The 25,434-nt window shown below is 40.7% G+C and overlaps 1 protein-coding gene across 1 annotated transcript in view; it reads right to left on the bottom strand.

The window, feature by feature from the left end:
• NEK5 (NIMA related kinase 5) overlaps nt 1–25,434 on the bottom strand; it is a 56,310-nt gene that overhangs the window by 25,144 nt on the left and 5,732 nt on the right. Inside the window, exons 2-12 of the mRNA XM_068984667.1 lie at nt 23,771–23,867; nt 18,000–18,097; nt 12,781–12,864; nt 12,623–12,693; nt 11,453–11,539; nt 9,139–9,193; nt 7,446–7,646; nt 7,286–7,367; nt 2,881–3,014; nt 756–940; nt 153–219 (exon numbers count right to left, since the gene is read on the bottom strand). Coding sequence (XP_068840768.1) covers nt 153–219; nt 756–940; nt 2,881–3,014; nt 7,286–7,367; nt 7,446–7,646; nt 9,139–9,193; nt 11,453–11,539; nt 12,623–12,693; nt 12,781–12,864; nt 18,000–18,097; nt 23,771–23,867 — 1,161 coding nt within the window. The remainder of the gene's footprint in view (nt 1–152; nt 220–755; nt 941–2,880; nt 3,015–7,285; nt 7,368–7,445; nt 7,647–9,138; nt 9,194–11,452; nt 11,540–12,622; nt 12,694–12,780; nt 12,865–17,999; nt 18,098–23,770; nt 23,868–25,434) is intronic.

The following is a 25,434-nucleotide window of genomic DNA, read 5'->3' on the forward strand; positions in this document are numbered from 1 at the left end:
TGAAGCCTATTCCCAATATTCTTCTTTAGCTGTTAAAAACTAGTCTTAATCTTCTACGTGGAATGAACTTCAACTTAAGGAACCATGAATATTTGAGAACAGAGAAAGCGTTAGAAATTTCTGATGGCCTCTTATATTTGGTTTTTACTTACCAATTGCTTTTCCACTTTCAACTTATATTGTTGAGCTTCACATTTCCTCTGAAGGTATTCAGCAAGCCTTAGGAAATAGAAACGTTCAGCTTGAGTAGAAATTTTAACTTGTTATAGGCAGCAATTTGACAAGTGGATTTTCAGCTTCACGATGAGATTCACAAATCAACTGTGACATTCTGAGTTCAAAGTGAAAAGTGAAAGTCGCTCAGTCATGTTCAACACTTTCCGACCCCATGGACCATACAACCATGGGATTCTCCAGGTCAGAATACTGGAGTAGGTGGCTGTTCCCTTCTCCAGGGGATTTTCCCAACCCAGGGATCGAACCCAGGTCTCCGGCATTACCAGAAAGAAGAAAACAATATGAAAAATTCAAGAGTATGAATCTGTGCCCACAGTCAAATGGCAACATGAATAAGACTAGTTACATCAAACTTGAGATGAAAAAGTGTCAAGGGAACGGTGAATTAAGTATTTTAAATGAACAGTCTGGAGATTCCTCCTGGATGTTTTAGGAGAATTTGGACAGACTTCAAAATAAATGCTGATATAGCAAGATATATTCAGAGGATGAAAGTTTAAGTTAGACTATGACATTACCATTGACTTGGAGGTGGACTGTGGCTTTCTTCCTGATCATAACTCTCCTCATCTCTGCTATCTTTTTGAGGAACATGGTGGTAATTTGGTCCGTGCGCTCTCTCCCTCAACAAGTCAAGTTGAGCATAAAAATGATGATAATGTCCACACACTGCAGGAAGTTTGGGCCTTTCTACCATTTTTACCTGAGGGATTAAAAGGAAGAGAGTTGTATTTTTTAATACAGGATTAAAATCTATAATAACTGACTGCTTGGTAGTGACCACAGCTAAGACAAGGCATAGAAGTTATCTTGTTGTTCTTGCTCTAGACTCGTTTTTCAGTAATCTTACAATCCCCAAATCCTAGAACTGAAAAATGTTTTAGAAGCCAAAGGCCTGCAGCACCACAGTTAATAATTTTGCTCAGGTGAGAATATGAGTCACGTGTACTTCATGGCTAGTATATCAAAAATACCTAGCGATTATCTATCCAACCCAAGATATGAAACTAAACTGTGTTATTATTTCCTGTTTTTCATAAACTTATTTGTTGTTGTTCATATACACAGGAAGAGCCCCTGGAGGGGGAAATGGCAACTCACTCCAGTATTCTTGCCTGGAGAATCCCATGGATGGAGGAGCCTGGTGAGCTACAGTCCGTGGGGTTGCAAAGATTTGGACACAACTGAGCACACACACAATATATATGTTAGATTAAATATGAAATTATAGATATTTGACCATCTTTAACTTACAAAAATGGCACATTCACATAATCCTATTCAAATATTAAAGTAAATGTGTAAAATCTGGCTAATCAGTCTAAATACAAATTAAACATTTAAAGTGTCAAGTTGTTTTCTTAGTTTTATAATGTTTACCTATGCACAACCCAAAAGAAGGTACTACTAGTTAGTTGAAAAATGGCTAGAAATACAGAAAAGTATTGGAAGGAAAAAACAGCTTCTTTAGGATTTTCTCTAAAATCCCAAACGGTAATAACAACATCCAAGATAGTTCCTGCGGAGACCTCCCACTGCACTGCATTAGCAGAAGCTTTCAGAGGATTGAAGAACCAGCAATATGTTCTCCTAATATCATCCACCTACAAATCTTTTAGATGTTTCTTCTTGTTTTTTTTTTTTTTTTTAGCCTCCTGCAGGTTTGCTACAGAGTATTCTAAATTACAACATACTTTCAAAATTCTTTAATAAGTTAAGCCACATTCCATCAAATAAAGGGCAATAATTTAATAGTTTCAAAAATCTATCTGTACACCAACATATTTGCTAAAACGTCTGCTGCTGCTGCTCCTTAAGTCGCTTCAGTCGTGTCCGACTCTGTGCGACCCCATAGATGGCAGCCCACCAGGCTCCCCCGTCCCTGGGATTCTTCAGGCAAGAACACTGGAGTGGGTTGCCATTTCCTTCTCCTGTGCATGAAAGTGAAAAGTGAAAGTGAAGTCGCTCAGTGGTGTCCGACCCTCAGCGACCCCATGGACTGCAGCCTACCAGGCTCCTCCGTCCATGGGATTTTCCAGGCAAGAGTACTGGAGTGGGGTGCCATCAAATGTCTAGATAGCAAGTAAACACTTAGGAAATGTACTTCAAATGGTCCTGTAATTATACCATGAGCCTTCTTTAAGAATATCATTCTTCAGTTAAAATACAACAGATATTTTATATGCCAGAAGCATTTCACTAGCAAAAACTAAAAGATTCAACATTCTGATGAAATGGATTCAAACAACTGGCATAAAGCAACTCAGGAAAAAAAAAAATCAATGATTTTATAATAATTCCTCAATTACATACAACATCAGAATTAGGAGTATGAATGCAGAAAGTTTTCTGCTGCTATTCTACTCACTTGTCCTATATAGAAAAACTTTATTTATTTAAAGACATGAAAAGGAATTGAATTACTAAAAAAACTAATACATACAATACCTATAAGAAAATACAGCATTGTTAAAAATATATATAACAACTAGAAGTTGTCCCATGAACTACCACTTTAATGCTAATTACAGAATTTTATTATAAGTACAAAACTAGTGAACCTCGTACCTCATGAGCATGTGCAAGTAGTTCTGTAGAACAGACCATCTGCTAAAACAACAGGAATGCTTTAGCATGACTTACAGATACGGGCGTCTGGGCTCCAGCTGGTGGTCTCCATTCATTTCTATATAATACGTCCTTCCTCTTATTTGGCACTGTTATCCTTGATCCTGGTAGGCACTTTCCCTGGAATCTCACTTTCTGTATTTTAGAATCTATTTAACCAAAAGAAAACAACTTCATTAAAAAAATTTTTTATACTTGTGAGAGTATAAGCATATGGAGCATTTCATAACACACTTTAACCAGAAACATTTATGTTCACTTGAAACATAAGTTCACTCTGCTGCTGCAGCTGCTAAGTCGCTTCAGTCGTGTCTGACTCTGTGCGACCCCATAGGCGGCAGCCCACCGGGCTCCCCCGTCCCTGAGATTCTCCAGGCAAGAATACTGGAGTGGGTTGCCATTTCCATCTCCAATGCATGAAAGTGAAAAGTGAAAGTGAAAGTCTAACCAGAAACATTTATACTCACAAAGAGAAGGGCTGATGGAAAATGACTACGCATTTTCTTTGGATGGAGGAAATCATTCTTGCCAGGGTTCCTTTACATGGTTCCTCTCTCTCTCTCTTTAGTCGCTCAGTCATGTCCGACTCTTGTGACCCCATGGACTGCAGCCCACCAGGCCCCTCTGTCCATGGGATTCTCCAGACAAGAATACTGGAGTGGTTTGTCATTTCCTTCTCCATACATAGTTCTAGTAATATTTAATTATTTAATCGTCTACTATTTAAGAACTTACGAGCGAATATTAACATTTACAGAAACAATATGCATAACATAATGGCATGTTTAGTAGTTCAATTATTAACTAAATTAATTACAAGTAATTAAATGTAGTCATCAGAGCTTGGGTTATCAGGCTGCAGCATTCAGGTCCCACTGTTGTTTGAAATGGATGAGTGAGTGGGTCTTCTAACATGTTGGTATTTATCAGCTTTACCCACGTGTTCCTGTTTCCCCGTCTGTCCTATACTGGAAATGTAGACAATACACTTTCTCTCATGCTCTACTTATCTACTTTCTAAACATTCTCAATCTAGACCAAAACATAATGATGTCAAATCAAATTAAACATAGCAGAATTATCCATTCACTTTCCCTTTATAACTTTCTTAAGTTTATAACAATTTCTCCATCACAGTGGGTAATATTTCTCTCTCACTGGTTCCTCCTCATCCTTGAAGCTGAGATATTTGGTTATGGCTAAAAATCCTGCCATTTAATTGAATAACTTAAATTGAAGAAAGTAGAGAAAACCACTACACCATTCAGGTATGACCTAAATCAAATCCCTTACAATTTTACAGTGGAAGTGACAAATAGATTCAAGCGATTAGACCTGATAGACAGAGTGCCTGAAGAGCTGTGGATGGAGGTTTGTGACATTGTACAGGAGGCAGTGATCAAGACCATCCCCAAGAAAAAGAAATACAAAAAGGAAAAACGGTTTTCTGAGGAAGCCTCACAAATAGATGAGAAGAAAAGAAAGAGAAGAGAAGCAAAAGGCAAAGGAGAAAAGGAAAGATACAGCCATCTGAATGCAGAGTTCCAAAGAATAGCAAGGAGAGATAAGAAAGCCTTCCTCCGTGATCAATGCAAAATAGAGGAAAACAATAGAATGGGGAAGACTAGAGATCTCTTCAAGAAAATTAGAGATACCAAGGGAACATTTCATGCAAAGATGAGCACAATAAAGGACAGAAATGGCATGGACCTAACAGAAGCAGAAGATATTAAGATGAGGTGGCAAGAATACACAGAACTATATTAAAAAGATCTTCACGACCAAGATAATCACAATGGTGTGATCACTTACCTAGAGCCAGACATCCTGGAATGTAAAGTCAAGTGGGCCTCAGGAAGCATCACTAGGAACAAAGCTAGTGGAGGTGATGGAATTCCAGTTGAGCTGTTTCAAATCCTAAAAGATGATGCTATGAAAGTGCTACACTCAATATGCCAGCAAATTTGGACAACTCAGCAGTGGCCACAGGACTCGAAAAGGTCAGTTTTCATTCCAATCCCAAAGAAAGGCAATGCCAAAGAATGTTCAAACTACCACACAATTGAACTCATCTCACACACTAGTAAAGCAATGCAATGCTCAACATTCTCCAATGCAATGCTTCAACAGTATGTGAACCGAGAACTTCCAGATGTTCAAGCTGGATTTAGAAAAGGCAGAGGAACCACAGATCAAATTGCCAACATCCATTGGATCAGCAAAAGAGCAAGAAAGTTCCAGAAAAACATCTATTTCTGCTTTATTGACTATGCCAAAGCCTTTGACTGTGTGGATCACAAGAAACTGTGGAAAATTCTGAAAGAGATGGGCATACCAGACCACCTGACCTGCCTCTTGAGACATCTGTATGCAGGTCAAGAAGCAACTGTTAGAACTGGACATGGAACAACAGACTGGTTCCACATCAGGAACAGAGCATGTCAAGGTTGTATATTGTCACCCTGCTTATTTAACTTCTATGCAGAGTACATCATGAGAAACGCTGGGCTGGAAGAAGCACAAGCTGGAATCAAGACTGCCGGGAGAAATATCAATCACCTCAGATATGCAGATGACACCACCCTTATGGCAGAAAGAGAAGAAGAACTAAAGAGCCTCTTGATGAAAGTGAAAGTGGAGAGTGAAAAAGTTGGCTTACAGCTCAACATTCAGATAACTAAGATCATGGCAATCTGGTCCTATCACTTCATGGCAAATAGATGGAGAAATAGTGGAAACAGTGACAGACTTTATTTTTGGGGGCTCCAAAGTCACTGCAGATGGTGACTGCAGCCATGAAATTAAAAGACGCTTGCTCCTTAGAAGAAAAGTTATGACCAACCTAGACAGCAGAGACATTACTTTGTCAACAAAGGTCTGTCTAGTCAAGGCTATGGTTTTTCCTGTGGTCATGTATGGATGCGAGAGTTGGACTATAAAGAAAGCTGAGCGCTGAAGAATTGATGCTTTTGAACTGTGGTGTTGGAGAAGATTCTTGAGAGTCCCTTGGACTGCAAGGAGATTCAACCAGTCCATCCTAAAGGAAATCAGTCCTGAATATTCATTGGAAGGACTGAATATTCATTCATTCATTCAACGCTGAAGCTGAAAATCCAATATTTTGGCCACCTGATGCAAAGAACTGACTCGTTTGAAAAGACCCTCAGGCTGGAAAAGACTGAAGGCAGGAGGAGAAGGGGACAACAGAGCATGAGATGGTTGAATGGTATCATCAACTCAATGGACATGGATTTGAGTAAACGCCAGGAGTTGGTGATGGACAGGGAAGCCTGGCTTGCTGCAACCCATGGACTTGCAGTCAGACACGACTGAGCAACTGAATTGAAAGGAATTGAAAAATCCTGCTGTTCTTATTTCACAATGTTAATTGAATTAGTAATTTTTCTCTTTAATGTCTGTCTGTCTTACACATACACACAAACACACATACAGTATTTCATCAGCTGATTCCTGATACCGTCACTAAAGCAGCTCCCCTGTTTCTCATTACCATTAGGTATCACCTGCTTTCTTTGGGAATCACATAGTAACAATTCTCCTACTGTTACCAGTTAGGTCCAAGATCCTAACTTCAGCTCAAACCAGCCTCTGCAAGAGAACTCTTAATCTTCAGTCCATTCTCTCTAGTTCAAAAATACAAGCTTCATCTCATGATTCCATGTCTGTCTGTGACCCTTCTCTGACTCTCTACCCCTTCCCTACACAAAAGTAAAGCTTGGATCCTACCCCTTTGAGCCTCTCTTTATCAGCAAATCCACTGCTTCATCAAGTTCTCCTGACTGATGAGAAGAGAGGAGATGAATCCTCCAGGTCATGAATGAGCTGGATGTACAGGCACGCCCACAGGTCACCACTCAACAAAAATTTTTCTCCTGTTCATAATGCTCGTGCATGCTAAGTAGCTTCAGTCGTGTCTGACTCTGCGACCCTATGATCTGTAGCCCACCAGGCTCCTCTGTCCATGGGATTCTCCAGGCAAGAATACTGGAGTGGGTAGCCCTGCCCTCCTCCAAGGGAGCTCCCTGACCCAGAGATCGAAACTTCATAGGCCGATTTGGGCAGATTTTCCAGTTGCAGCTAGTACGAGGCTTCATAAAGGTAGGCTAGAATTGTCTGGGTTTAATATAAAGATGTGTTGTAGGTCTCAGGCATTGAGATTAATAAGAAATCATATTATTGCTATAATAAATTCATCTCATGTCTCCTGCATCAACAGATGGGTTCTTTAGCGCAAGCACCACTTGGGAAGTCCTGCTTATAGTGCTCATATTTTTTAAATGTCCACATTCAATAAATCTGGAGGAATTTCCCTGCTAATGTTGTCAACCATATACTATAAATCACTGCGTGAGACACACACAATAAATATCTTCTGATTGCACACTTAAGTCCTTCTTACCAGGGGCCACCTTCCCAGCAGGTCGAGAAGCAGATGGTCTTGCTTTATGTAAGAGTGGGTGACTGAATTCTTCGTGAATGACCTAAAATATAACAGTGTATCAGGACTCACTAGCCAAAACTCTCTGTCAAAATCCAAACAGAATCACCTCCAAACTCACCTCGGGAGTCAAGTATTTGGCAATAAGATTCTCTAAAAAGGGCCTTTTCAAAATGGAATTGATGGATGGCCGATCTCGGGGAGATACTTCAAAGAGCTGGGATATTAAGAACTGTAGGTCACGGGAAAACCTTGGCGATATCGGAGGAACATGAGCTTGACAAATCTTCAGAACGAGCTGCTGTAAGTTGTTACCCTCAAACTGAAAGGACAAGGAATGGTGATACTAAGTCAGAGAAAAATTCAATGCGCATATTTAAAGGAATACCAAGAGGGACTTCTCTGGTGGTCCAGTGGTTAAGAACCCGTCCTGCAATGCAGGGGACATGGGTTTGCTCCCTGGCCAGGGAACTAAGATTCCATGTGCCACGGAGGGACTAAGCCTGCATGGGGCAACTGCTGAGCCCTCCTGCCACAACTAGAGAGTCTGTGCAATGAAAGATCCTTCAAGCCACAACTTAAGACTTGACACAGTCAAATAAGTAAATAAATAAACATCGAAAATAAAGAAATTAAAAAAAGAGGAGGAAGTGAAGTGAAAGTCGCTCAGTCTGTGTCTGACTCTCTGCAACCACATAGACTGTAGCCCGCCAGGCTCCTCTGTCCATGGAACTCTCCAGGCAAGAATAGTTGGAGTGGGTAGCCTTTCCCTTCTCTAGGGGATCTTCCCAACCCAGGGACTGAACCCAGGTCTCCCATGTTGCAGGCAGATTCTTTACCAGCTGAGCCAGAAGAGAAGCCCAAGAATACTGGAGTGGGTAGCCTACCCCTTCTCCAGCAGATCTTTCTGGCCCAGGAATCAAACTGGGGTCTCTTGTACTACAGGGGAATTTTTTTTACCAACTGAACTATAAGACAAAGCATTTAAAATATTTTTAATTTTTAAAAAGTAAAATAACTTTGAGAAACAAAACAATGTTAAAAGCTTTCCTTAAGAGTACCATGGTCTGCCCTGAATTGTTTCCATCAACATGTAGGCAGTTATTCAATGAAACATCATATTACTTAAAACAAGGGGCTTTTTAGTTTCTTTATTATCAAAATGTTTACTCGTTTCCCAAAACTAGAAGGTATAGGAAATTATAAACAGGGAAAATACATACAATTCCACCACCCAGAGATATATTTTCTTCCAGTCGTTTAAAAAATACTACTTATTTTAACCAAGTTGAGACCATACGATATGAAATTTTATCTCTTGCTTTTTTAAATGACAAAGGAGCCTGGGATCACAAAGTGTCAGACACGACTGAGTGACTAACACTTTTTTCATACTCTATGCACTATTCTTCAACTTGGATTTTGTACTTAATAATATAGCTTGGATATTGTCCCATGTTGGTATATATGGAGCTATCATTCTTGTTAATATCTTGTTCATATAATTTTTAACAATCTAATAAAACCAAACAAAAGACTGTTCTATACATCTGTGTCTCTTTTGCTGTCACTGGGATGACCCAGAGGGATGGTACGGGGAGGGAGGAGGGAGGGGGGTTCAGGATGGGGAACACGTGTATACCTGTGGCGGACTCATGTTGATGTATGGCAAAACGAATACAGTATTATAAAGTAATTAACCTCCAATTAAAATAAATAAATTTATATTTTAAAAAAACCTTTTTCTTTCAGAGGTTATTTTCATTTATATACTTTTCAATAATTCAAGATAATCTGATGATTAATATACTTACAGGATGTCTGAGTGTGCAGAGCTCATATAAGACACAGCCAAGAGACCAAATATCCCTGGGAAAGATAAGAGTTTATAAGCCAAGAATTATGGATAATTCTCAATTTAAACTTTTATCCTTACAGTCAATTATATTTGTGTATCTTTACAATTTTATATAGGGTGACAAGTTTTCACAAATGCTTTCAGGACATTATCAATTCTTACTCTTACTAAGACTAGAGAAAAAATTGTAGCTTGTCAGATTCCCAGCAGAGAAAAGGTACACAAGCTTTGCTACAATCTGATGGCTCAATACTTACTTTAACTTCATGTGATGAGCTCAAAGAAAATGTGTATGCATATGGAATTTTGAGAAATTTGGAGGAGGGAGGAAGAACTCAAATGTGGATTACTTGATTCAATAGGTAACATTTGGTTGATTTAGAAAGGAACGTTCTACTCAAGGCTATCAGTTCAGTTCAGTTCAGTTCAGTCTCTCAGTCGTGTCTGTCTCTTTGCGACCCCATGAATTGCAGCATGCCAGGCCTCCCTGTCCATCATCAACTCCTGGAGTTCACTCAAACTCATAGACAGAACCAAAGTTAGATTAAGTAATAAACAGAATATCTGGTACTCAGTGAACTTAAAATGTGCTAAAACTAGGCCTGTGCAGGTGTCCAATAAATGACCTTTGACCTCAGAGGGCCAAAACCAATCCCCCCTCAGATCACGCTAAACATTTCCATTTTTGAACATGCATCCTATGAAGATGCATGAAACTCAGCTATGTCTGCATAGAACACCAGTTACCTCACCTCCAATCCCCTTTCCCCATGCCTAAGACCATCCTGCATTGCAGGCGGATTCTTCACCACCGAGCCACCAGGGAAGCCTGCCTAAGACCATGCTGCTTCTTCATCCCATAAATATCTCAAATCCCTCGCTGGCAGGGAGGCAGATCTGAGACCTGTTCTCCAGTCTCCTCATCTGGCTGCCTTGTGTATAAACCCTTTCTTCCTCTGCTGCAAACCTCAGTGTCTCAGCATTTGGCTTGCTGTGCATTATGTGAATTAACCCAGTTTGGTAATGATTTATTGCTAGGATCTTCCAATTATTCAAAGCATCAAATCAACATATTTAAATGTTGACTTAGATGCTTAAAAAGTAGTGCAAGGCAACAAAACAATGCTGCTGAGCCAGGGGTCTCTCTTTGCAGCACTGAGTGCGCTCTGCTCTCGAAAGCCTGTCCTTCCACCCTGGCTACACTAGCTGCATGCCTGGTCAGCTTGAGGCCAACCTCCTTCTCTAGGTCAGAGGATAGCTTCCAAAAATGCCCATTCTTCTACTATGTGGAGAAATGTTCACCACTCTTCTTTAGGGCTTGGCTTTTCATTTATCTCTTTCAAAGTCAGTCAAATATCACTTGGGTACTCTTGTAAACAAATAGACAATGAACTCCACAAAGGAACTTGGTCTTCCTGCAAAGCCAACAAGTTCAACTGGAAGATAGCTTTGAAAAGTGAAATGTTTTCCTTCTCCTCCATGGAAGTAAAGACTATCTTGGCTTTATCTTTTATCACTGTGTATATTAATATTAAGGCTGTCTGCGGAGCTAGTGGTAAAGAGCCCACCAGCGAATGCAACAGATGTGGGTTCAATCCCTGGGTCAGGAAGATCCCCTGGAGAAGGGAATAGCAACCCACTCCAGCATTCTTGCCTGGAGAATTTCATGGACAGAGGAGCCTGGCAGTCTACAGCCCATGGGTCGCAAAGAGTCGAACGTGACAGCGACAAACACTTTCACAAACTATATTAATATTACTCCTAAACAGTAGGCTCTAGTACCACAAACGTCAAAGCTTGTTGATCTTTAAAGCTGGAAGATGCCTTAACAATCACCTAGCTAACACCTTTGTTGAAGACAGGGAAACTGAGACCTGCAGAGACTGACTGACTTGCTCAAGTCGCTGACCAAGTCAGGGTTAGGATTTCTGGCTCCGAAACCTGTGCTGTGTCACCAGACCTTCCACCTGACCCATCCACAACACTTCGCTGCAACAGGCTCAACAGTGCTTAGAAAGCCTGAGAATCAAGTACAAAGATGCACATCACAGTGACCTCAATTCTCAAGGCTACTCTACCACTTCTATCATCAGAGGAAGAGACATATCTCTTTTCTAAATAAATGTGAAAGCTTTAGGAAACACTGAAGTGGTCAGAGGCAGTCACAGCGATTCTCATTTCACAGGTGAAGAAAAGGAAATTACAAAGCACCATAAAAAAGAATCCATAAGATTTTACTAAGACTTTCAAACCAAAAGCCAGCAACTCACGTTTTATTGTTGTAGGGTTTATTCTGACAGATCTCTGGGGACAGGTAGTATGGTGTTCCAATGCAAGTTCTAGCAAGTTCCATGGTACTAGGAAAGTTATATTAAACAATAAAATAACATAGTGCGTTACTGAAGTAAGGAAAGGCTTAAGATATACACATACATGTAAGAAAAATGTATAAAAAGTAACACAAAATTTGATGTATTCATATATTAAAATAAAGCATTATTATTATTAAAATATAGTATATTAATAATGTAGTAATAAAATTAATTGATTTTAAGCTTATAATTCATTAACCCAAACTCTACACAATAAAAAAAAACTTATGGCTTAAAGACTGCACGAAAAGGTACCATTGTTATTTTGCAAACTCTCACATGTAAAAATTTCCCTCATTCCAATAACGAAAGTAATGCACTCTCATGATTTAAAATTTGGAAAATGGAAAAGGGAATAAAGAAGAAAAAAATTACCAAGAATCTTACTACCTTCAAACAACTAGTGCTAAAATTCTGATGTATATCCTTCTTGTCTTTTTTCCATGCATACTTTCCACATAGCTGTGATTATAGTGTATTTGAAATTCATAATTCTTGTTTTTAAAATTTTAAATTTAATACAACAAAGTTTGTTCTCACATTATCAAAAAGTCTTCAAAATCATAAATGTCAGTGGCTAAACGATATTCAGGTACATGACTGTGCCAAGTTTTATAAAATTTAGCTATTACCCAATTTTTAGGCATTTAAACTATTCCAAATTTCAAATTATTCCCTTAGGACAAATTCTCAGAACATTTAAAATCTCTTGGCATTTATTATCAACAAACTGTCTTTTGAAACAGTTGCATCAATATACTCTCCTAAGCAGGTGTTAATTTTCCTGTTTCACAAAATGCTCACTAACTTTACATACATTTCAGTCACATCTCATTTGACCAGCTTATATCACACTATACAGCACTGCCAACATTTCTACTATGCCAAGATATGTCTCGCAAATTTTAATCTCAATGTACCATTTGAATACTTTAACATACTTATATAAACAATCATCCAAAATTATTGAGAAACCAAGCTCTTAATACCTTCTTAATTCTTGATACCTAAAAATACATATTTTGGCTGTTATGAACAGAAGGAAAAATGATTTTTAAAAGTACTTACTTGTTCAAGACCCTTGCAATACCAAAGTCCCCAAGCTTTGCAACCATTCCGTTCTTGCTAAGAAAAATGTTCTATAAAGTGGAGAAAAGTCTATGTTGTTGGAGATATTTCAAGAAAATAAAAGATCTATTCTCTTGATTTTGTCTCTGAGCTGTTACCTGTGTTTTTATGTCCCTGTGTAAAACCTTCCTGTCGTGAATATGTTTCAGTCCTAGAGAAATCTGTACAAACCAACTCAGAATCTGTAGAGGGAACATAAAACAAAACCAGTGAGCAGTCTGCTGATCACTGAACTACCTTCAATGATAACAGGCACGAAGAGAGAAATAATACATTTGTGTGTGTGGTTATGCGAATGAAGTGAATAGATATACCATCATCCCATCCTATGTTCTCCTTACAGCTGGAAAAACGAAGTGTGAAAAGGCAATCCAAACATGTTGGTATGAAAAGGAATACTACACACAGAAACAGGGGACTTCCCTGGTGGTCCAGTGGCTAAGACTGCACTCCCAAAATGCAGGGGGCTGAATTTTATTTCTTAGATATGGTTTATTTCTTAGTTATCATTTTATTTTACCTTAGCTGACCATGAGTCTTTTTATTAAACTGTTCTGCTGCTGCTAAGTCGCTTCAGTCATGTCTAACTCTTTGCCACCCCATGGACTGTAGCCCTTCAGGCCCCTCTGTCCATGGGCTTCTCAAGGAAAGAATACTAGAGTGAGTCACCATGCCCTTCTCCAAGGGATCTTCCTGACCCAGGGATCGAACCGGGAAGGTAGATTCTTCACCACTGAGCCACTGTAGACAGCTTCTCAGGTGGTGCAGTGGTAAAGAATTTGCCTGCCCATTCAGGAGACACAGGTTCGATCCCTGGGTCTGGAAGTTCCCCTGGAGTAGGAAAACACAACTAGGCATACACGCTTGCACTCAGATGCCTACAGAGATTTATTTAAACAATTCTAAACTTTCAATGGTTCTTTGTCCACCAAAACAGAGACAGGAAAACAATTGAGGGAAAAAACTATATTCCAGATACTAAGATTCACTTCTAATTTTTTTTTTTGGCTGTGCTGTGCAGCATGTGGAATCTGAGTACCCAGGGCATGTGCGTTAAGTCGCTTTAGTTGTGTCCAACTTTTTGCGATCCCATGGACTGGATCACATGCCAGGATCCTTTGTCCCGGGGGATTCTTCAGGCAAAAATACTGGAGTGGGTAGCCATTCCTTTCTCCAGGGGATCTTCCTAAACCCAGGGATTGAATCCGGATCTCCCACATTGCAGGCAGATTCTTTACTGTCTGAGCCACAAGGGAAGTCCTTAGTTCACCAACCAGGGAACTTGTCCCCTGCACTGGAAGTGAAGAATCTTAACCACTGGATCACCAGGAAAATCCATCAGTTGTAATTTTAGTTCTTTCTCAACCATGGGAAATGTAATTCAAACTTACGTAAAGTATTTTTATTAAATGTGGCAAAATAATACCCAGATCAGAAGAAAGGAGAGTTTCTACAACTATAGAATTTAATATATAATGTCAATGAGCATAGGGAGAATGCTTGATTAAATTTACAGAGGTTAGGGATACTGCAGAGAATGGAATGGCACCCCACTCCAGTACTCTTGCCTGGAAAATCCCATGGACGGAGGAGCCTGGTAGGCTGCAGTCCATGGGGTCGCAAAGAGTCAGACACGACTGAGCGACTTCCCTTTCACTTTTCACTTTCATGCTTTGGAGAAGGAAATGGCAACCCACTCCAGTGTACTTACCTGGAGAATCCCAGGGACGGGGGAGCCTGGTGGGCTGCCATCTATGGGGTCGCACAGAGTCGGACACGACTGAAGCGACTTAGCAGCAGCAGCAGCAGCATTTAAGAGCTCAGATAATTTCCTCTTTGATTTAAAGTTCAATGTCGTGAATGTATGAATGATTAAAGAATAAATATTCCTGCTGCAGCTGCTGCTGCTAAGTTGTTTCAGTCGTGTCCGACTCTGTGCGACCCCATAGACGGCAGCCCACCAGGCTCCCCTATCCCTGGGATTCTCCAGGCAAGAACACTGGAGCGGGTTGCCATTTCCTTCTCCAATGCATGAAAGTGAAAAGTGAAAGTGGAGATGCTCAGTTGTGTCCTAAAAGAGAACAGAGAAACAAAGGGCTTGAAGAAAGCTGGCAGGCCATTCTTATGTCCTGCTGTGGCTGAGGCCTTTCCCTTCAATCACACAGGCCGGGAGTCCAGTTCTTCCCCACTACAAACACCTGTCTCCTTCATGAATAAAAGTTCCAAGAGGGTATCAGAGGATGCTCAATGTACAGGAGAAAAATGTGTTTGTGCTCAGAGAAAATCGGAATTGAGGCCGTTACTCTTCACCTTTTCTCTTCTCTCTCTTAATAACCAGGGAAACTAAATAGCCATTGCGAAAAAGAGCTTCTATCCTCCCCAGCAAAGTGGGAAATCTATTTTAAAACAGCGTACTCACTGGTAAAAGGAAGATGAGTGAAGCTATAAATACATCACATTTGAAGTGGCTAAGGAACATTCTCATTCACTTTTTTTTCAGCCATTAAGATCCATCTCAGGGGCACCCTACATGAGACTGTCCAAAAATAAGACGCTGTCCTTTCTCAAGCAAAGTTCACTCTCAAACAGAGATTCAATTTAAGTTCAAATGCAAACATGTTCTCAGTTCAGTTCAGTTCTGTCGCTCAGTCATGTCTGACTCTTTGCGGCCCCATGTATCGCAGCACGCCAGGCCTCCCTGTCCATTACCAACTCCCGGAGTTCACTCAAACTCATCATCGAGTCGGTGATGTCATCCAGCCATTTCTTCCTCTGTCATCCCCTTCTCCTCCTGCCCCCAATCCCTCCCAGCATCAGAATCTCTTCCAATGAGTCAACTCTTCGCATGAGGTGGCCAAAGTATTGGAGTTTCAGCTTCAGCATCAGTCCTTCAAATGAACACCCAGGACTGATCTTTAGGATGGACTGGTTGGATCTCCTTGCAGTCCAAGAGACTCTCAAGAGTCTTCTCCAACACCTCCGTTCTAAAGCATCAACTCTTTGGTGCTCAGCTTTCTTCACAGTCCAACTCTCACATCCATACATGACCACTGGAAAAACCATAGCCTTGACTAGACGGACCTTTGTTGGTAAAGTAATGTCTCTACTTTTGAATATGCTATCTAGGTTGGTCATAACCCTTCCAAGGAGTAAGCATCTTTTAATTTCATAGCTGCAATCACTATCTGCAGTGATTTTAGAGCCCAGAAAATAAAGTCTGACAGTTTCCACTGTTTCCCCATCTACTTCCCATGAAGTGATGGGACCAGATGCCATGATCTTTGTTTTCTGAATGCTGAGCTTTAAGCCAACTTTTTCACTCTCCTCTTTCACTTTCATCAAGAGGCTTTTTAGTTCCTCTTCACTTTCTGCCATACGGGTGGTGTCATCTGCATATCTGAGGTGATTCATATTTCTCCCAGCAATCTTGATTCCAGCTTGTTTCTTCCAGTCCAGCGTTTCTCATGATGTACTCTGCATAGAAGTTAAATAAGCAGGGTGACAATATACAGCCTTGGCGTACTCCTTTTCCTATTTGGAACCAGTCTGTTGTTCCATGTCCAGTTCTAACTGTTGCTTCCTGACCTGCATACAGATTTCTCAAGAGGCAGATCAGGTGGTCTGGTATTCCCATCTCTTTCAGAATTTTGCACAGTTTATTGTGATCCACACAGTCAAAGGCTTTGGCATAGTCAATAAAGCACAAACATATGTTTTTCTGGAACTCTCTTGCTTTTTCCATGATCCAGTGGATGTTGGCAATTTGATCTCTGGTTCCTCTGCCTTTCCTAAAACCAGCTTGAACATCAGGAAGTTCACGGTTCATGTATTGCTGAAGCCTGGCTTGGAGAATTTTGAGCATAACTTTACTAGCATGTGAGATGAGTGCAATTGTGCGGTAGTTTGAGCATTATTTGGCATTGCCTTTCTTTGGGATTGGAATGAAAACTGACCTTTTCCAGTCCTGTGGCCACTGCTGAGTGTTCCAAATTTGCTGGCATATTGAGTGCAGCACTTTCACAGCATCATCTTTCAGGATCTGAAATAGCTCAACTGGAATGCCATCACCTCCACTAGCTTTGTTCGTAGTGATGCTTTCTAAGGCCCACTTGACTTCACATTCCGGGATGTCTGGCTCTAGATGAGTGATCACACCATCACTCAGATGGGTCGTGAAGATCTTTTTTGTACAGTTCTTCTGTGTATTCTTGCCACCTCTTCTTAATATCTTCTGCTTCTGTTAGGTCCATACCATTTCTGTCCTTTATCGAGCCCATCTCTGCATGAAATGTTCCCTTGGTATCTCTAATTTTCTTGAAGAGATCTCTAGTCTTTCCCATTCTGTTCTTTTCCTCTATTTCTTTGCATTCATCGCTAAGGAAGGCTTTCTTATCTCTCCTTGCTATTCTTTGGAACTCTTCATTCAGATGCTTATGTCTTTCCTTTTCTCCTTTGCTTTTCGCTTCTCTTCTTTTCACAGTTATTTGTAAGGCCTCCTCAGACAGCCATTTTGCTTTTTTTGCATTTCTTTTCCATGAGGATGGTCTTGATCCCTGTCTCCTGTAAAACGTCACTAGGCTAGGTTAATTTCTCATTTAAAGCTTTTTTCTCTGCAGTCACCCTCTGGTTTTTCAGTCTTCTAACTTTACTGAGGCCTTTGATGGCTAAGTTGAAGATCTCTCTTGGTAAATGTCAGACTGCACTTGAAAATATGTGGGTTATTTTCAAATATCTTTTGATGTTGATTTCTACCAGGATTCCACAGTGATAACAGACTCTGTATGATTTCAATGCCTTTAGACCATGAAATTTCTTCACCTTGTTTTATGTCCCTGGATCTATTCCCATGGTCTCCTAGTTTATGGTCTATGGGAACTTGAACAGAATTTGTATCCTACTATTGTGTGAAAATTGTATAAATCTTAATTATGTTGAATTGGTTCATGATGCTTTTAAGGTCTACCATATCCTTCCACTTTTATGTATATTCATTCTATAAATATTTGAGAGTTTGATATTGAAACTCCCAATAAAAATCTTAATGTATCTATTTAAAAAAATAATTGTATTAATAATATATAGAAGGACCATATGTAACTTTGCCCTGTATTTTCCAAGTCTCCTATAAATGTTTTATCATACTTTTCATAATTTAAAAGATAAAAAGAAAAAGAAAAAATAAATGAATATTGACACTGTAAAAAAAAACTAAGCCATTATTTTTACCAATCAAGGTTCATATAAACACTCTATTATTTATGGAATTATAAATTTAATCCCTAATATAAATGAAAAGGGAAATTGGAAGAGTTTATACCTGATCTTCACTAAATAACACTCCCCGTTGCCTTCTGATCCTTTTCATGAGATCCCCGCCATCACAATACTCCATCACAATAAACAGTCTGTTGTTCTCTGTAAAAAAAGGCCTCATTTGATGCTGGATAGGTTTCAAATATTTACTAATTACTTGCCTTTCAAGTTCTAGTAGGTAGAGAATGCAACAGAAAAATGCAGAATATAATAGCAAAAAACTGGCTGTAGAATCAAGATGGACTGGGCTCTAATCCCACTTCACCACTTAAATTTCTTAGCTCTGTGACTCTGGGCAAGTTATTTTAATTTTTCTGAGCTTCATTTTCTCATCTGTCAGATGGAGATAATAATGTAGACACTCCTCTTGGGATCGCCTTATCTTTGTTCACTTCATCTTTTAAATGAGTTAATCCATGTCACATATTTAGAACAATACCTGCCCATAATGAGAGTTCAATAAATGTGAGCAATTATTTTTAATAAATGTGAGACTGGAAATGGGCTGTAACACAACAGCTGTGAATCTTTTTCAACACCGCTAAAAGAATGATCAGACCCTTCACTTGAAGTAGAAACTTCTATTTATACTGTTGAGTACTGGTGACACTCTTTTTTTAATGTTTTATTTATGTATTTGGCTGAGTCAGGTCTTAGCTGCAGCACTTGGAATTTCACTGTGGCCCATGGACGCTCTAGTTGGGGCACATGGGCTCCAAAGCGCTCAACCCTAGTAGTTGCGGTGCGCGGGCTTAGTTGCTCCACAGCATGTGGGATCTTAGCTCCCCGACCAGGAATCGAACCTGCATCCTCTGCATCGCAATGTGGATTCTTAACCTGGACCATCAGGGAAGTCCCAGTCAAATTTCTTTTAACCGACCTCTGCCTGACCTACACACTAGATTGCTGGGCACCCCCCATGACTGCTGCTGCTCAAGGTTACCCTGGTGGTGCCTGGACTCAACTGTGCTCCCTCTGTTCTCACTGATTCTTACCAAGCTCATTGCATGCATTCCCAAATCTATTAGAAAAGACCCTGATGCTGGGAAAGACTGAGGCAGGAGGAGAAGGGGACGACAGAGGACGAGATGGTTGGAGGGCATCATTGACTGGATGAACATGAGTGTGAGTAAACTCCAGGAGTTGGCGATGGACAGGGAGGCCTGGCGTGTTGCAAAGAGCAAAGAGTCGGACACGGCTGAGCAACTGAACTGAACTGAACTGATACTTGTTATCATAATTTTTATACAAAGTGATGAGAGGTGAATGGAAAAAGATGTGATTGTTTCTACAAGAACGACACTGAATGCCCTGAAGGACCCAGTAAAAGTGAGTAGCTTAAAAAACAAAATCATTAAGCCAAATGCTGGGTGGGACAAATGGAAAATAACTGGGAAGCTTTCAAAGGAATGTGCACAGAGAGAGTATCTGTGTATTCTTACTCCACTCTAAAGAACAGAAACTGGAAATTATAAATTGCACATGACGGGCACCTATGAAAGAAAGAATACTCAGATCTCCAGTAAGTGGATTCATAATCAAAGACAAGGCTTTGATCTTACATCAAAACTCTGGCAAATGATTGCGCATTTACAGATTAAAATAAGTTTGTATGGTTTTCTGCTTCATCAGCTTTTTTCATTACCAAACAACTATTAGATGGGTTCTTATTAGGTTAAGGACTTCGATTAACTTGTTTGTTTCTCCCACTGGTTTGTGCCCTGAGGAGAGACTCCATACTTGGATCTTTTGCATTCCCTGTACCTGGCACATGGAAGGAGCTTAATAAAGCAATCGCACAAAATCAGGCTTGCTACCAATTGTTAATCTTTCTAGCATTTTGCTCTGTAGTTATTTGAGTATCCACTAAATGTCAGACTTTTCTTGCCAAATTCTATCATTTGCTACCTCTTTCTTTCAAGTAGCTTAAATCAGCTTTAAAGGGGTTATCAGGGACATCCTGGATGGTCCAGTGGTAAAGACTCTGAGCTTCCAATGCAAAGGGCCAGAGTTTAATTCCTGGTCAGGAAACTAGCGCCCAAATGCTGCAACTAAAAGCTCACATACTGCAATGAAGAGATCCTGCAGGCTACAACTAAGACCCCGTGAGGCCATATCAGTAAAATATATTCTTTAAAAAAGAATTTTTAAAAACAAACTACATAAGGTACTTATAGTTGTATTTACATTTATTGCCTGTCTAGCGCTAGTGCTAAAGAATCTGCCTGCCAATGCAGGAGACATAAGAGACACAGATTCAGTCCCTGGGTGGGGACGATCCCCTGGAGGAGGAAATGGCAACCCACTCCAGTATTCTTGCCTGGAGAATCCCACAGACAGAGGAGCCTGGCAGGCTACAGTCCATGGGGTCGCAAAGAGCCAGTCACGACTGAAGCAACTTAGCACACAGCACCCCTCATTTTACCCCTGGAATGTGAACACCACAGCTGAAGAGCAGGTAGAACTCTCAGGTGACCCTAATGCACACACCCTGTGAACTCTGAGTGAGAACAGAACCTGTAAATACGGGATATCACTCCATCATTATGTCACATTGCATAGCAAAGGGGATTTGCTGATAAAATGAAAGTTACTAAGCAGCTGGCTTTGAGTTAATAGAAAAAGAGATTATACACCTGGGCTTGACCTAATCACAAGCGCCACTTGAATCTGGATCTAGAAGTCAGAGCCACCATGCTGGAGAGGGCCTGTTGCAGGGGTCACGTGACAGGGAGGGAGGCTGGTCTCTAGCAGAAGACGACGACCCCCAGTTAACAGTCTGCAAGAAAGCCGACATCTCAGTCTTACAAGTGCAGTAAATGAAACCTCCCAACAACCTACATAAGCCTGGAAGAGAACTCTGGGCCTTGGGTGAGGGAGGTTGCAGACAGAGTTACCATCTTGATTTCAACTATGTGAGACCCTGTGCAGAGAATCCAGCTAAACCAGGCCCAGGCTTCTGGAAGAGCTAGAGAAATTGGGCGGCGCCTGTTTAAGCCACTACATTCCTGTTCGCTGGTTATACAGCAACGGAAAAGAGCAGTGTGGGGATGTGGACCCATTTTGCTCATTGATTTACCCCCAAGACCCAGGCTGTGTTCAGCCTATTAGAGGTACTTGATAAATATTTACTGAAGGAATTTAAGTGGAATTAACTGAGCCTGATGGGGCCTTCTCTGGTGGTCCAGAGGCTTATGACTCTGAGCTCCCAGTGAAGGGGGCCCAGGTTCAATTCCTGATCAGGGAACTAGAACCCACGCACTTCAACTAAGAGTTCACATGCCGCAACTAAGACCTAGCACAGCCAAATAAATACATATATAAGTATTTTTTTTAATTTAGCCTTAAGAAAATCTTCCTGCATTCTCCTTATTTTCCTCATGCTGCCTCAAACTTATAAAAACTTCTACTCTCCATTGACAAACATGTAATGCACTAGAGCTGTGGCTCTTTTGTTTAGAGATGAGCTGTTGGAGGATAAACAAAGGCCTTCCCCATACTCTCTACAGCCAGGTGTTACAAGACCTCTGAGGCTTTCAGACAAGCTCAGTGTTTCAAGTTCCAACAATCTGCCAGGCAAGACACGAAGGCATCACAATAGCTCTGGTTTTCCTAAACACAGGGGCGCTCTAGTTATGAAAAGGAAGAGGGGGTCATAAGAAATTTTAGGTTTACAACATAAAACAAAGTCAGCGAAGATTATTGATGCTGTAAAAAATGACCTCTCATTTGATCAGGGTATCCAGTGTAAACCAGCCTCAAATGTCCAATTCGCATGGTGTAAGGACAGACTCCACCTTCCTAAATGGTCCAGGCAGCCCAAGTAGTCATTCTACTAATGTGCCTGAGCACCTACTATGTGCCAGATGCTGAGGAGCAAGTGGTGAGCAAAAGAATCCATTCTGTTTACTGTCTCAAAGGGAGACAAATATTAGACCAATTCCTAATGTTGTACATGAATGGACACATTCACAGTACCGAAGTGCTGGCAAGATCCTGCACAGGGGACTGTAGCTTGGATTGTGCTCTCAGAGAAGGCCTGACAATGAGTAGAGACTTACCAGACGGAGAGAGCCACAAAAATAACCCACAGAGTGAGGGAAAGGAAGGCTGTCGTCTGGTGTCACTGTAGGAACCAATGAACAGGAATAGAGGGCACCTTACTCAGTGGCTGCCCCTTAAAAGTTACTCGATACAACTCGGCTCCCTGCTCATGTGTACTGTCGACTCCCAGAGACTTCAGACACTTCCTGAGCAGTCTTTTAGAGGCTGTACTCAGTTTTCATTTGTAAGAAACACAGAAAGCTATTTTGGATGCAGTGGTTTAATTTGTAAGAAACACAGTGCCCCGCAGAGTGCAGAAGCTCAAAAAATAGCTTTTAAATTTTGTTGACTGGGGCTTCCCTGGAGGTCCAGTGATTAAGACACTGCGTTTTCACTGCAAGGGTGTGGGTTCGATCCCTGGTCAGGGAACTAAGGCCCTACATGCCACAGTGAAGCAAAAAAAAAAGAAGTACTGATTTTTACTAATACACCCCTGATGGTGCTTGAAGATATCTAGGTAACATTCCTGCTCCGTGAACTACTTCCAACCTCTGAATTCCAGTCCACACTGCCCCACCCCCTTACCCCTACCCCGTGCTGGGTGCCAGGTGAACTGTGGGGATATACAGCCCCGACACAGCCTGGAAACACCTGACATGCTGCCTGTGTTTACGGTCTGTCTCTTCCCACTACAGTGTAAGAGTCACAAAGGACAGGGGTTTTTGTTTGTTTTCTTTGTTCACGGATGTATTCCTGGTACCTAGAAAAATGCATACAGTAAGCACTCAGTAAATTTTTGTTACGTGAATGAATGGTCTCTGACCATTGCTTTTTTTTTTTTTTTTTTTTAACCTCTGGAGTCGAGTAATGGATGAAGGCAGAAGAAATGTACTCAGGTGCACAGAGGCGAAGGCTTGCTTCCTTCAAGTTTCCCCTCTATTTTGGCCAGTGGCTTGGCTGCCTCTCTGAAAGAGGACTGCACTGCGCCACTCACTGGCCCTGGACACATAAGGACTCTGGGTCAGCGCACCCTCTGCCAGCATCAGCCCGTTCTCAGGGTTGGCTGAGTGTCTGCTTTGCACCCAGAACGCGAGCACATGGGAGTGGTAAGAAGCATGCCACATGCTAGCAGGGCTCTGAGAGTGAGGACGTGGTGGGCTCTGTGTCCTGCCCTTTTGTTCAGAACAGCCTGCTTCCTATCTGAGCTGCTCCTTCAGCTTTAAAATCCCCATCAGGGAATTCCCTGGCGAGACCAGTGGTTAGAACTTGGTGCTTTCACTGAGGTGGGCCCTGGTCGGGAAGATTCCTTGTTGGGGACAGCTAAGATCCCATAAGCTATGTGGTGTGGACAAAAAAAGTTCTTAATTTTTTAATTAAAACATAAAAAAGACCCCCCTCAACCACAGCCAATGTGTAACATGAGTGAGACACAGATGGTATTCTTGTAGGCCACTGGAAGTTCTTACTGCAGCAAAGCTAAGACAACCATTATTAACTATTTGAGGGAGTAAAAATTAAAGACAGGTGGGAAAACTTAAAGAAATTTAGGAAAACTGTCTACAAAAACTCAGCAGAGTATAAACCAAGATGATGAAAAATAAATTTAAGTAAATGGGACAATGAATCCAGTCACAAAAATTAATTTATACACAGTTCTCAGGATCCTATCTTATATGGATATCTACATGCCGACACTTAATTAAAATACTTTAAGAATATAAGAAGTCAAACCTTGAAATGAATTGAAGAAGGTTACAATGTTGGGATGTTTCATCTTTGCCAGAAGAATGACTTCTTTCTTGGAAGCTTCTTTTTCTTGGATGGGCATCTAAATTATATTAAGAGACAAAGTAGTCTATAAAGATAATTGCTTTCATGAATAGGCTTTCTGCTCACTGTCATCAAAAATTCTCCAAGATTTCACTGACTTTTAATGGCATTTCTGAAACTGATCTCTCAATGGCAGGAAATGACCTTTCTAGAATTAAGAGTGTTCTGTATCTAGTCTACGGTTTGCCAATGACAATCAGAAACAAGAAAATATTTCTGGTAAAGTTCTGCTGTGTTATAAGCTCAGTTGAATTGGTGTACTGTGTCAATTATTTTGGAAAAGGAAATGGCAACCCACTCCAGTATTCTTGCCTGGAGAATCCCATGGACTGAGGAGCCTGGTGGGCTACAGTCCACGGGATCGCAAAGAGCCAATTATTTAGTCATCTCAAGGAAAGTTATTTAAATATTTATCTTTCGGCAGCAAAGTGAAAGTGAAGTCGCTTTGCGATCCCGTGGACTGTAGCCCACCACGCTCCTCTGTCCATGGGATTTTCCAGGCAAGAGTACTGGAGTAGGTTGCCAAGAATTGGTTAAAAAAAAATGCAATGTTCCAGCAGCAATCACAGCTGAGAAGAAACAAATGAAATCTGAAAAAATTAAATGTCACAATCACGTAAATCAGACCAGTAAAGTTCTATGTTAAGATTACTACATTTTCCGTTTTCAAATAAAATTTGTCTCTTGTGACTTCATTTTCTACTTGATATATTTTCTTTTCTTTTAAAAAAAACGAATTAATTTGCTTTTATTATTACCTTTCCTCCCAGTTTTATTGAGATATAATGACATACAGCACTGTATACTTTTAAGGTATATACCATAATGATTTGACTTACACACACCACGAAATAATTCGAACAGTAAGTTTAGCAAACATCTATCATCATGTTAGGTAGGCAGAACAGGGAAAAGGAGTCCAAAATGGCAGTGGCTACAGAGAAGGAAGGGAAAAGCCCTCGAAAATGAAACAGAAGAAGGTCCAAGGACCTCAGGTAAAACAAACAACACTCCTGGCTGGCCCAGTTTACATAGGACAGGCCCAGGGAGAGATAAACGTATAAATACAGGAGCCAGAGCCAGCTCTCTCTCCTGTGCGCTCTGGGGCGCTCTTCTCGTGTCTTTAGAAAGACGTGCCCTCACGCCTCGAAGATGGATTTTCCTGCTATCTTCTAAATAAAATAGAGCTGTAACACTGATTTGTTTAAGAGGTATAACATGGTCTATTCGAGACCCGAGAGCTATAACACGGTCTATCCAAGACCTGAGAGCTGCGACACGCCGAGGGGGCTTTAATGTCCGTCACTCCAAATCTTTGTTGTGACGAGACAAAGAATCGAGGAACATACACTGGCATGACAATCACATATACATACAAAATTAAAGAAGTAGAAAAACGATTTTTTTTAACCTTGTGACAATAGTGCAGGATTTACTCTCTTAACAACGTTCATACATAACAAACAGCAGTGTTAATTGTATTTACCATGTTGTACATTACATCTGTAGTTCTTATTTATTTTATAACTGGAAGTTTGTACCTGTTGACCACCTTCATCCAATTC

Source organism: Capricornis sumatraensis, chromosome 12 (genome assembly GCF_032405125.1).
Source record: "Capricornis sumatraensis isolate serow.1 chromosome 12, serow.2, whole genome shotgun sequence".
NCBI lineage: Eukaryota > Metazoa > Chordata > Mammalia > Artiodactyla > Bovidae > Capricornis > Capricornis sumatraensis.